The 12,637-nt window shown below is 45.0% G+C and overlaps 1 protein-coding gene across 1 annotated transcript in view; it reads left to right on the forward strand.

Moving 5' to 3' along the window:
• Positions 1-800: 800 nt before the first annotated feature.
• Positions 801-12,637, forward strand: part of pcsk1 (proprotein convertase subtilisin/kexin type 1) — a 106,608-nt gene continuing 94,771 nt past the window's right edge. Inside the window, exon 1 of the mRNA XM_085988481.1 lies at positions 801-1,711. Within this exon, the coding sequence (XP_085844607.1) occupies positions 1,529-1,711 (183 nt within the window). The 5' untranslated portion in view covers positions 801-1,528. The remainder of the gene's footprint in view (positions 1,712-12,637) is intronic.

The following is a 12,637-nucleotide window of genomic DNA, read 5'->3' on the forward strand; positions in this document are numbered from 1 at the left end:
CTGGAGTATTGTGTACAGTTTTGATCTCCATACCTAAGGAAGGATATACTTGCCTTAGCGGGAGTGCAACAAAGGTTCACCAGACTGATTCCTGGGATGAGGGGATTGTCCTATGATGAGAGATTGAGTAGAGTAGGCCTATATTCCCTAGAGTTTAGAAGAATGAGAGGTGATCTCATTGAAACATATAAAATTCTTAAGGGGCTTGATGACAGGGTAGATGCAGGGAGGATGTTTCCCCTGGCTGGGGAGTCTAGAACCAGGGGTCACAGTCTCAGAATAAGGGGTCGGCCATTTATAGACTGAGATGAGGAGAGATTTCTTCACTGAGGGTGGTGAATCTTTGGAATTCTCTACCCCAGAGGGTTGTGGATGCTCAGTCATTGAATATATACAAGACAGAGATTGGTAGCTTTTTGGATACTAAGGGAACCAAGGGACATGGGGATAATGCATGAAAGTGGAGTTGAGGTAGAAGATCAGCCAAGATCTCACTGAATGGTGGAGCAGGCTCGAAGGGCCAAATGGCTTACTCTTGCTCCTATTTTTTATGTTCTTATTGGAAGTGGGAATGGATTACCCAAATTCAGCCCCAGTATAGTCGATACAAATTGGATTCACCAAAAGTTTCTTACTGTTACATTTCCTCTTAATATGTGAAACCATTCTAACCCAGGAATAGACTCAATTAGCTCTGTATTTAGTCAGTTGCTAATTTTTCTATCGTTTCTCTGCTGTCTAATGTAACAAAAATACAACTGGTGGGATTGTATCCATTAGCATCTGATCTTGTGGGCAGTGAAATCCGATTTGTTCCAAGGCCGGAGCTTTTGCAATTTCGATCTCTATTTAACCCGCCATCTATCTATCTAATCCAGATGAAGAGTTGTAATATGTTGGTTGCTGTTAGAAAAGCTGCAAAAACTAACCGCAGATACTACTTTCTGGGAAACGATCTCTCGCCCGTGATTATTGGTGAAAAGTCAGTTCTTACCGTATTTTATTTGCTAAATACACTTGCTCTGAATGCACCATCCTCTCGAACATCGGTGGGAACTAGACTTCAAAAAAGAATTCTAAAAACAGGCGGTAAATGTCATTTTATTGGTGATGTCCGTGAAGCTAAATGCACGGTGTTAGGATGTGATGGTTCTAAATGGTTGTTGATCTCTGTGGATTTCAGCAATGGACAGCTCCCGTGAAAGATGTGTCACAGCTCTTGCACAATGAATTCCTCAGACTGTTTATTCACAATTCCCCCTTGGGAGCATTTGGTCGATATTGCAGAAGGTACACTGGATTTGACGTCAGGGCGATGCTATACGTAGCATTCGGTGCGTAAACACTGTTTTCCATTCAAGCTCAGAGATTGCCACTTTCATTTCGTCTGACAGCATCCATCTCATTAGAAACGCAGTTTGCTGCCTTCTCACTTACTCCAGCAGCATTCCGAGGCCAGGCAGCGTTTGCGACCATTCTGCGGCTTTTCTTTCTCTGGACCTCTTCTTTTCGTATCATCAAAATAACAATGAAACAAAAATGTTGTCTTTCGCTGCAATTTGTAGCTCTAGCGGTGTTTACTGTTTGCTGTACTCCGGACATTGCCAATGCAGACAAGCAATACGTTAACGAATGGGCAGTGGAAGTGGTTGGAGGACCCGAGGTGGCGAGAGCTATTGCCGAAGAACTGGAATATGATTTTGTGGGTCAGGTAAATATTCATTCTTTTGAACCTACATCAATATATCTACCGGGTAATCCAATTTCTTAAATAAGGAGAGTCACAAATGAGGTTGTTTTACAGGACAATCACACGGTCAGCCTGGTAACCAATGTTGAAAATTAATGGCATCATATGCGCCTACAGTATATGTGGAGCGGAAGACAGTGAGAGGTCATATTCTAAATTGCTTTCTCAGAAATTTACTCTTACATTTTGCCACAGAAACAGAAAGCGACCAGCTCATAGTTAATTTTCCATTTCCTTCCGAGATACGGAACATCATTCAGACCAAGTGTCCGGCATATTTGTAGTTTAGGGACCATCAATAGTGTACAGGAGATGACCACAGATTAATCTAAGAACTTCAAAAGGCAACAATTCCGGGCAACAAGGGTGGTCGTTTTATGCACAAGATTGAATGGTTTCATAGCTAACTATAGTGCGATGTTGCACTTAAGTTAAGTAGACCACATATCTTAGTGTCTGCATTTATGCACGTGTATATTTATGTATACGCATCTATATCTGTACTTATCTCTTTTCTCATTTTAACCCATCTAAAGCGGGATTCTCTATGACACGCGGCGTGTTACTCAATCCCTTCGTGAGTTTGTGTTCTGAACTGTGCTTGTAATCAATTTCTAGTACTTGATATGACAATTTCAGTCACATAGCCCGCGATAGTCCAAATATTTGTTTATGGGATATATGCGAACATGAATAAACCAACTAGAAATTCGATGAGATGGGACAGGACGCAGTCTAGGACAGTAAAGAGAAAAAAAGGACAGTAAAGGGAAAGAGACGAAAGGAAGCTGAAACGACAGATTAAATCAGCACCATAGTATTCTCACAAAAGGTGCTTCTAGATATATATTTAAGAGATTTTGGAAATGTTCGTCTCCTCTGCTCAGTTACTAATCTCAGTTATACAGAACGGCGGAGCAGTGAGGATCAGAACCCAGCTATATTCATGTACAGAATAGAGATAGAACGGATGAAGATAGGTTTATATTTAAAGTGATGACGAGGAGACTGTAATTGAAGATGTACGCTAGGAAATGCGAAGAGAAGACTGCATGGTATATAATGTATCGTTTTCCACAGGAGTCAAATCGCTTTAATGAATGTGGGCTAGTATTTATTTTATATATGTAGTTTATGGTGACTTGAAAGAGGTGATTCTAAGCACGTGTGTGGAAGAAATGTCACCCACTGATCTGACATGTCCGAATTATAGAAATGCCCAACGCTAACCAATTAGAAAGGGGAATACACAGCCGCGTAGTCAGCATCGGTGATGAGATTTCGGGTGTGCAGCCTTCATCAGAAAGAGGAATTACTATTATATTAAACCAAATAAAGTAGGAGTTCGATATATACGCGACCTAAGTATTTTATCTTTAAATTGTCGATGGGATGCAGCGTGAATGACACATGGAAGAAATGTTACCAAATGGGGGTATAGTTGGTCAGGACCTAAAAGATTCCAAGTCCTAAATTAGATCTGGAACCTTATAATCTCTTTATGCTATAAAAACAACCTAATCAATAAATGACAACGCTTCAATTGGACGGCAACCTGATTTTTTTAATAGACTGTAGAAAATATAACATAGCACTCAGGCATTTCAGATTCCTGAGTTATGCAATGAGATCGCTGGATGTTTAGTTCGGACTCTGTTGATATTAAAACATAAATCCAATCTGGTTATTGGATGTCTCACCTTTCTACTATTACCTTAGAAACCTGGCTATCTGTAACCCTCTTTTCTCTCAGTAGAGGAATGATGGATGGTACAGAAATTCAAAAGAAAGGAAAGATTTTTTTAAGTGACATTTTCTGCTGTGTAAAGTTAGACCTGCTAAAAGAGATCATTCAGTTCTTCTAGACAATAAACATTTACTTGTTAAGAAAGAAAGACTTGCATTTATATAGCACCTTTCACAACCACCGGATGTCTCAAAGCACTTTACAGCAATGAAGTATATTTGGAGTGTAGTCACTGTTGTAATGTAAGAAATCCAGCAGCCAATTTGTGCGCAGCAAGCTCCCACAAACAACAGTGTGATAATGGCAAGATAATCTGTTTTTGTTATGTTAATTGAGGGGTAAATATTGACCAGGACACCAGGGATAACTCCCCTGCTCTTCTTTGTTTACGTCCACCTGAGAGAGACTCGTCTGAAAGACAACACCTCCGACAGTGCAGCACTCCCTCAGTACTGCACTGAGTGTCAGCCTAGATTTTTGTGCTCAGGTCTCTGGAGTGGGACTTAAACCCACAACCTTCTGACTCAGAGGTGAGAGTGCCACCCACGGAGCCATGGCTGACACTTGATAAGCTTTACTGCACTAGTTCATTGATGTCATTAAATGTTCACTGTACTAAGTTTTAAAGGTTTTTTGGATTCTTTGCATGAATTGTTCTTTACTTACTGGGAACAAAAGATGCAATGGTACAATGATAATCTTTAAGTACTTTCAAACGCCAGCTTTGTATTGATATCTACATGTGTTGATCAAAACTATCAACCGTGAGCCAGCTGAGCACAGGTATTAAAATGTATTAAAAAGCATATTAAAAAAGGTATGTTGACCAGAAGTAAGCACAAAACTCTAATGTGCTCTGACCAGTCGATTATAGAGTACCAGCATAACTTCCAAGGACATGTACACTACTGTTTGGACCATAAATCCCAGTATTCCATTTGATTTTTTTTAATTGCCTTCCTATGTTGTTCAGAGTACCATCAATCTCAGGTCACTTTCTAAGTCTTTCATTACAAGCTCATTCATTGTATACTTACAATGCACATTTTGTTAATCAGTGTGCAATACTTTGCATATATCAATCAGAAAATATGTCAAGCTAACATGTGATTTAGATATGCAGGTTGTTACTGTAAATTAATGACTTGCATATCAAAACCATAAAATGATTAATGCTAACATGATGTGGGATAAACCAATACCTCAAATCAATTACCAGGTATACAATTTTAACAAGGCAGCTTCAAGGAACTGAGCTTAAACAATTTGACTGAGGTGGGGGGTGGAGGGAGGAGAGAGGTGGGTAGAATTCAAGAAAAGCTCCACTGAGGATAAATGAAATACTTTATAAAATATCCTGAACATGCAGGACAAATAAATCTTGAGGACTAGATAGGAACTGGGCAGACTAAACAAGCATGACCTTAAATGGACTAACAGTAAAACACACACTTGAAATAAGTATGAAAAGCAAACTGGACAAAATCTGTAGGGAGAAAGGTGAGGGAAACCACTGTGAAGAATTCAGGAATCTTCACAGATATGTAAAAGTGACAAAAAGTGAACTATAAATAAGTATAGGTGTAAAAGCCAACAGTAAGAAATTCTTACAGTATTTTAACAATAGAATTGTTATTATTGAATAATTGAGATGCAACTGAGAATGAACTAAATATAGTTTACATACTGTTCTCAGGGTGTGGGCAACACTGTTAAGGCTACATTCATTGCTCTACTACTAAGTGGTTTGCTAAACCACCTCACAGGGCATTAAGAGTCAGTCACAGACCAGGCAGACCAGGTTCCCTTCCTTGAAGGATATTAGTGAACCAGTTGGGCTTTTACAATAATTCAATAGCTTTTATGGCCATTTAGTTGGTGTTAACCCACAAATTACCGGATTTTTTCCAGGAAGAAAACTATAGTAGTAGCTTGGTATCTACATCTAAACTTAAGTTACTTTGAAATCATTTAGATGGGCATCTTATACAGATTCAAAGGGCTCAAAACTAATAAATTCCCAGAGACGGATAGTGTATACCCAGGATTAGAGACAAAATCTATGAAGTGCTAAATGAATATTAGAAAGCCCTCCAATGTAGTGTACTTAGATTTCCAGAAAGCCTTTGATAAAAATCAACATGAAAGACTGCTACACAAACTTAAGGCAATGGGTATCCTAAGTGAAACTTGGAATTGAATGAAGAATTGGCTGAAAGTGAGGGAAGCAGCATGTACAAGCTGGAAAGTGATGTTGGGGTGTTATACTGAATGGAATGTCCCAGGGATTGGTGATGATTACCTTACTATTTCCAAGCTACATAACTGACCTGAATTTAGAAACACAATCCCAGCTGGTCTAATTTACAGATGAAACTAAATTGCAGGAGGAGAGGGAGAGGGAAGTCGAGGCAACCAAGTAACTACAGTAGAACTTAGGTAACATTTTAAAATGGTTGTAACTATGGAAGATGAAGTTCAATACAGATAAGCGTAAAGTATTGCATACTGGAAAACCATAGGAAGCATATTTACTCAATGCTTGGTGTTGGACTAGCTCAGGGAGATGCTAAATGTAACCTGGGACTGTAGGCTGAACACAGGAACATAGGAATGGGTGTAGGCCATTCGGCCCTTGGAGCCTCCTCCACCATTCAATTACATCATGGCTGATCTGTACCTCAACTCCATTTATCCACCATTGCTCCATAATCCTCCAAACATCTATTGATCTTGGTCTTGCGAGTTGCTGGAATACACTGTGTAGATAGTACACATTGTAACCAGGGTGCGTCAGTGGTGGATATTTAGGCTAGTGGATGAAATGCCGATCAAGCAGACTGCTTTGTCTTGAATGATGTCGAGCTTCTTGAGTGTTGTTACAGCTACACCCATCCAGGCAAGCGGTTAATGGGAACTCTAGTGTAAAATGAAGGATAATATTGTCTGATTAGATAAAACACATCAGAAATCTTGGCTGGCCTGAGTGACATAAATAATCCAATTATTTATCTTCAATGGCCTGAACCCTGATTAAGGTGATTCCTACTCTGACTGGGTTCTGTGGTCTGACCAATCACATTTTAATCGCTAAGTAACAACTGCAGAGGGCAGAGAGAATGCATTAGGTTCATACTGATAATCATTTCTACAATGTTGAAAATAGCCATCATATAACCAGTGAGAGACCAGACTGCAGAACTGAGTCACAGCAGAAACCCATTCTTATTTTTGATTGGAATCTATGATTATAATCACAACACACAAAAATAAAAATCAGTTATAGCTGTGACTCAGAATCTAGCTTCTGGAGTGAGATTCTGAAAGCTTCCTAGAAATACTCACTCACATTTGTCTATAGTTATTTTGTAGTTGTGTTTCAAACTATTCAATTGTAAAACATTTCTGCTGTTAGTGTTGAGGTTTCTCTGACAGCCTCATTATTATTCATTATAGATGATGTCATGGGTCCAGATAGCCAGAAGCAAGATTTCCAGATTAGTTGTTAGAGTTTGGATCAGTATATTTTAGTGAACACTGATCCAGATCCAGCATTCTAAAATAAATAACACATGCCGTTGTGATGAAATATTCCATTCACCACTGCCTGTGACTGAGATCGGTTTCAGTGTCATTTCCCTTCCCCCAGACCTCATTGTATTGTGTACTGGAATGTGCTGTATTGTATACTGGAATGTGCTGGAATGTGCTGTGTGTAGGGCTCCGCCCATACCTGGCCCCGTTTGTAAGCTAGCTTCAGTCTGGCCTCAGTCTCCAGAAGGAAGACATCTCTCTCTCTTACGTGTTACTTTCTAAGTTAATAAAAGCCTTGTTTTTGTTCTGCTAACTTCGAGTCTCAGAATTATTGAGGCACATCAATTTTATTAACTTATTTTTCAACACTATGGATCAACTCCTGAAACCCGAACGTTTGGATTTGGATCAACATGCTCCGGACGCATCAGCACGCTTCGGACACTGGTTTGAGTGTATGGAATTCTTCCTGGACAATTCCGCAGCCGTCAAAGACGCTACGGACGCTGCGAGGATGAGACTCGGAATTCTGCGGAATTGGGTAAGCCACCGGGTTTACCCCCTCATCCAAGACGCTGAGACGTACCTGGCCGCCTGCGACATCTTAAAGGTGCATTACCAGCAGCCTACGAATGAGGTGTATGCTAGGCACCTGCTCGCTACCCGCGCACAGCGACCTGGGGAATCGGTGGAGGAGTTCCTAAGCACCCTGAAAATGCTTGGCAAAGACTGTAAGTGCCGAGATGTAAAAGCCACAGTGTACACTGACGAGCTTGTTCGCGATGCCTTCATCACAGGCCTCAGCTCCACTTACATCCGGCAAAGACTGCTGGAAAAAACGGGGTTGGACCTGAAACAGGCTGCGGACACCGCGCGATCCCTGGATGTGGCCCAGAGAAACTCGGACGCCTACTCTTCAGCCCGCGCCGTCCACGCTGCCACGTGTGCACCGAGGGCGCCGCCATCTTGGAAGGCATCTTCCCCGCCCGACAGCCCGACACCGGCTGGGCCCCGCTCTCCCCCCAGAAGCCCTATGACAGCCGCGACGCGTCAGGGACCCAACTGCTACTTCTGCGGGCAGCCAAAGCACACCAGAAACCTGTGCCCGGCGAAAGGCACCACCTGCTTTAAGTGCGGTAAGAAGGGGCACTTCAGGAAGGTGTGCAGAGGGAACCCCGCCGGAAAACCAACCGCCGGAAAACCCGCCACCGCCGCGTGTGCACCGTGGGAGCGGCCATCTTGGACGCCGTCTTGCCCGACCTCGTGGGGTCCGCCATCTTGTGAGCAGACAGCGTGGATTCCATCTTGTATCGATCAGGGCCCTACAGTGGCATCGGTCACAGTGGACCAGACCAGGCCGCACCTGCTATCCAGATCAATGGTGGACATCGAGGTAAACGGGTGCCGGGTTAAATGCTTAATTGACAGTGGAAGCACAGAGAGCTTTATCCACCCAGAACTGGCACAACAACTCTCCCTAAAGGTGGTCCCTACTCAGGGTACCATCTCTATGGCTGATAAAACCCAGACATCGGCCATTCTGGGTTACTGCACGGTACAATTGTGCGTTAACGGAACTGTATATGATAATTTTAAAGTATTAATCATGAAGAACCTATGTGCGAGCGTGATCTTGGGCCTGGATTTCCAGTGCAACCACCAAAGCATCACGCTCAAGTACGGTGGGTCCCAGCCGCCCCTCACAGTGTGCGGTCTGGCTACCCTGAAGGTAAAGCCACCTTCGCTATTCGCGAACCTTACCCCTAACTGCCGGCCAATAGCGACCAAAAGCAGGAGGTACAGCTGGGAGGACAGGCGGTTTATCGCGACCGAGGTAGACAGGCTCCTGAAAGAGCGCATTATTGAACGCAGCAACAGCCCGTGGCGCGCCCAAGTGGTAGTGGTAAGGGGTAGCGAGAAGAAACGGATGGTGATCGACTATAGTCAAACGATCAACAGGTACACCCTACTAGACGCCTACCCGCTACCCCGCATATCAGAAATGGTGAACCAAATCGCCTAATACCGGGTGTTCTCCACCATCGACCTCAAGTCAGCGTACCACCAGCTCCCTATCAGACCAGAGGACCGCCCGTACACCGCCTTCGAGGCGAACGGACGCCTCTACCAATTCCTCAGAGTCCCCTTTGGGGTGACGAATGGGGTCTCGGTCTTCCAGAGGGAGATGGACCGCATGGTCGATGACCACCACTTGCAGGCAACCTTCCCCTACCTCGACAACGTCACCATCTGCGGTCACAACCAGTAGGATCACGACTCGAACCTTGAGAGGTTCCTGAAAACCGCACAAAAACTCAACCTCACCTACAACGAGGACAAGTGCGTTTACAACACCACGCGCCTCTGCATACTAGGCAGCGTGGTGGAGAATGGGGAAATTGGGCCAGACCCCGACCGATTGCGCCCCCTACGGGAGCTGCCCCTGCCCAACACTCCCAAAGCCCTGAAAAGGTGCCTGGGGTTATTTTCTTATTATTCCCAATGGGTCCCCAACTACTCTGACAAAGCCCGCCCCCTCTTGAAAGCATCCTCTTTCCCGCTCTCTGCTGAGGCCCACGCCGCCTTCAAAAGCATTAAGCAGGATATTGAGCGGGCCACGCTACAGGCAGTGGACGAGAACACTCCATTTCAAGTGGAAAGTGATGCGTCTGACTTCGCCTTGGCGGCCACCCTCAACCAGGCGGGGCGGCCCGTAGCTTTCTTCTCGAGGACCCTCCAAGGGCCCGAGATCAGACACTCCTCCGTGGAAAAGGAGGCCCAAGCCATCGTGGAGGCAGTGCGCCACTGGCGCCACTACCTAGCCGGCAAACGCTTCACCCTACTTACCGACCAGCGGTCGGTACCGTTTATGTTCAATAATAAACAGAGGGGGAAGATTAAAAATGATAAGATTCTTAGGTGGCGGATCGAGCTCTCCACCTTCGAGTACGACATCATTTACCGGCCAGGGGCCCTTAACGAATCCCCTGACGCCCTCTCACGAGGGATGTGTGCCAGCGCCACCGGGGATCGGCTACAGACCCTCCACAACGACCTCTGCCACCCAGGGGTCACGCGGCTGTTCCACTTCATAAAGTCCCGTAACTTACCCTACTCGATTGAGGAAGTTCGGTCCCTGACCAGGAACTGCCGCACTTGCGCTGAGTGCAAGCCTCGGTTCTACCGCCCAGATAGAGCCCACTTAATCAAAGCTACACGGCCCTTTGAGCGGCTCAGCTTAGATTTCAAGGGCCCCCTCCCGTCCGTCGACCGCAATGTTTACTTCCTGAACATTGTGGACGAATACTCCCGGTTCCCATTCGCCTTCCCCTGCCCAGACATGACCAGCGCCACGGTCATTAAATGCCTCAACAGCCTGTTCTGCCTGTTCGGTATGCCGAGCTACATCCATACGGATAGGGGGGCGTCCTTCATGAGTGAAGAGCTACGCCAGTACATGCTGTCCAGGGGGATCGCCACGAGCCGTACCACCAGCTACAACCCCCGGGGTAACGGCCAAGTGGAGCGAGAGAACGGGACAGTATGGAAAGCAGTCACTCTAGCTCTAAGGACCAAGGGCCTCCCTATCTCCCACTGGCAGGAAGTCCTCTCGGATGTGCTCCATTCGATACGGTCGCTATTGTGTACGGCCACTAATACCACGCCTCATGAACGAATGTTTGTCTTTCCCCGGAAATCCACCTCAGGCGTATCCATGCCGTCATGGCTCTCCACCCCAGGTCCGGTACTCGTGCGAAGGCATGTGAGGGGCCACAAGACGGACCCTCTCGTGGAGCCAGTACACCTACTCCACGCCAACCCCCAATACGCATATGTCCGGCATGCCGACGGAAGGGAGGACACCGTGTCCATAAAAGACGTCGCCCCAGCCGGCATCGACAACAACCACGGCAATAGCGGCAACGACGATCACAGCAACTCTTACCCACCCACTACTCTTTCATCACCCCCGGAAGAACACCGACCAACGGCACCCCCACCAACTACCCCTCCAACAACCCTGGCGGCACCCCCGGCAGAGACCCAGGAGGCTACCGGGGACACCCAGCCGACACCCGCGGCACCGCAACAGCCACGTCGGTCGCAGAGGACTATCAAACCCCCGAACAGACTAAATCTATAGAAGGGGTGAATGTGATGAAATATTCCATTCACCACTGCCTGTGACTGAGATCGGTTTCAGTGTCATTTCCCTTCCCCCAGACCTCATTGTATTGTGTACTGGAATGTGCTGTATTGTATACTGGAATGTGCTGGAATGTGCTGTGTGTAGGGCTCCGCCCATACCTGGCCCCGTTTGTAAGCTAGCTTCAGTCTGGCCTCAGTCTCCAGAAGGAAGACATCTCTCTCTCTTACGTGTTACTTTCTAAGTTAATAAAAGCCTTGTTTTTGTTCTGCTAACTTCGAGTCTCGGAATTATTGAAGCACATCAGCCGTGAGAATGCAGAAGAGAGTTGGAAAACTCAGGCTAGTGAAGGAAAGAAATTCATGTAAGTAGATAAATAGCACAGCTTATTATTAAACTCAACACCGACGAGTTAATGCATGTTTTTGCCCATAATTCCCTATACAGGCCTTAAACTAATCACTGAACAAATTAATGTCACATCCTGAAAAGAGAGAACAGTGAGAAAGTGATTCAACCAGCAATACCATTGCATTTCTCCTGGAAGCTTGTTGAAGAATGTTTTTAGCAAAGATTTGTGAACAGGTCAACCGTGCAAACTCTCGGAGAAACACCGAGCGTGACACAGGGGTGGGAGAAAAAGAAATTTGCGAGATGGGGAAAGTTATTTATTTTAAAATAGCCCATCATTGCTGTGCTTCTATGTTTTTAGATATAAAATAAATAGGAAAAAAACCTTACACACAAGCTCATCATTTTAGGATTACATATGTGCTCATTACTGCTTTCTTCAGTAACTGTTAAGATGGCACCAAAATCAGGAAAGATATAAAACAGGCTGATTCTATGTCACATTGCCTCCAATTGCATGCACTCTCATTTTCACTAATAATCTATTGCGCAGAACCTTATCAAAAGCATTCTGGAATTCCATATAGACAACACCCATAGATATTGTCCTACCTACTATACTAGTGATCTCCTCAAAAAAATCAACTAGATTAGTCAGACATGACCTACCCTTCACAAATCCACACTGACTCTCTTTGATGCTTGTCCAAGCACTCAGTCACACTGGCCAGAAATCTCCCGTTGCTGCATATGTGGGTTTGGGGGTGGGTCATGAGTAAAAATCCTGGAAATAGCGAGCACGTCGGGAATCCGCTGTCATCTCGCCACCTCACGCATTTAACTCGGGTGGCTTTGAAGGCACAACATGGACCGATCGGCAGAGGCAGGCGACCTCATTGAAGTCATTAAATGCCCGTTGAGTGACCCTTAAGAGGGTTTTTAATGACAGCTTTTGACTCTTAGTCCAGGAGCATGGGATTCACGAAGCTCACTACATTGCCTGTGAAGGGGAGGGGGAAGCTTAGTGGTCATTGGTGAGTTCATTCACTCTCAGTAAAAGCTGGGAAAAGCACCTAAATACTGCAACATTACACCTCATTACTTGCCT

Source organism: Somniosus microcephalus, chromosome 1 (assembly GCF_052327205.1).
Source record: "Somniosus microcephalus isolate GS21.2 chromosome 1, FLI_Smic_1.0, whole genome shotgun sequence".
In the NCBI taxonomy this organism is placed as follows: domain Eukaryota; kingdom Metazoa; phylum Chordata; class Chondrichthyes; order Squaliformes; family Somniosidae; genus Somniosus; species Somniosus microcephalus.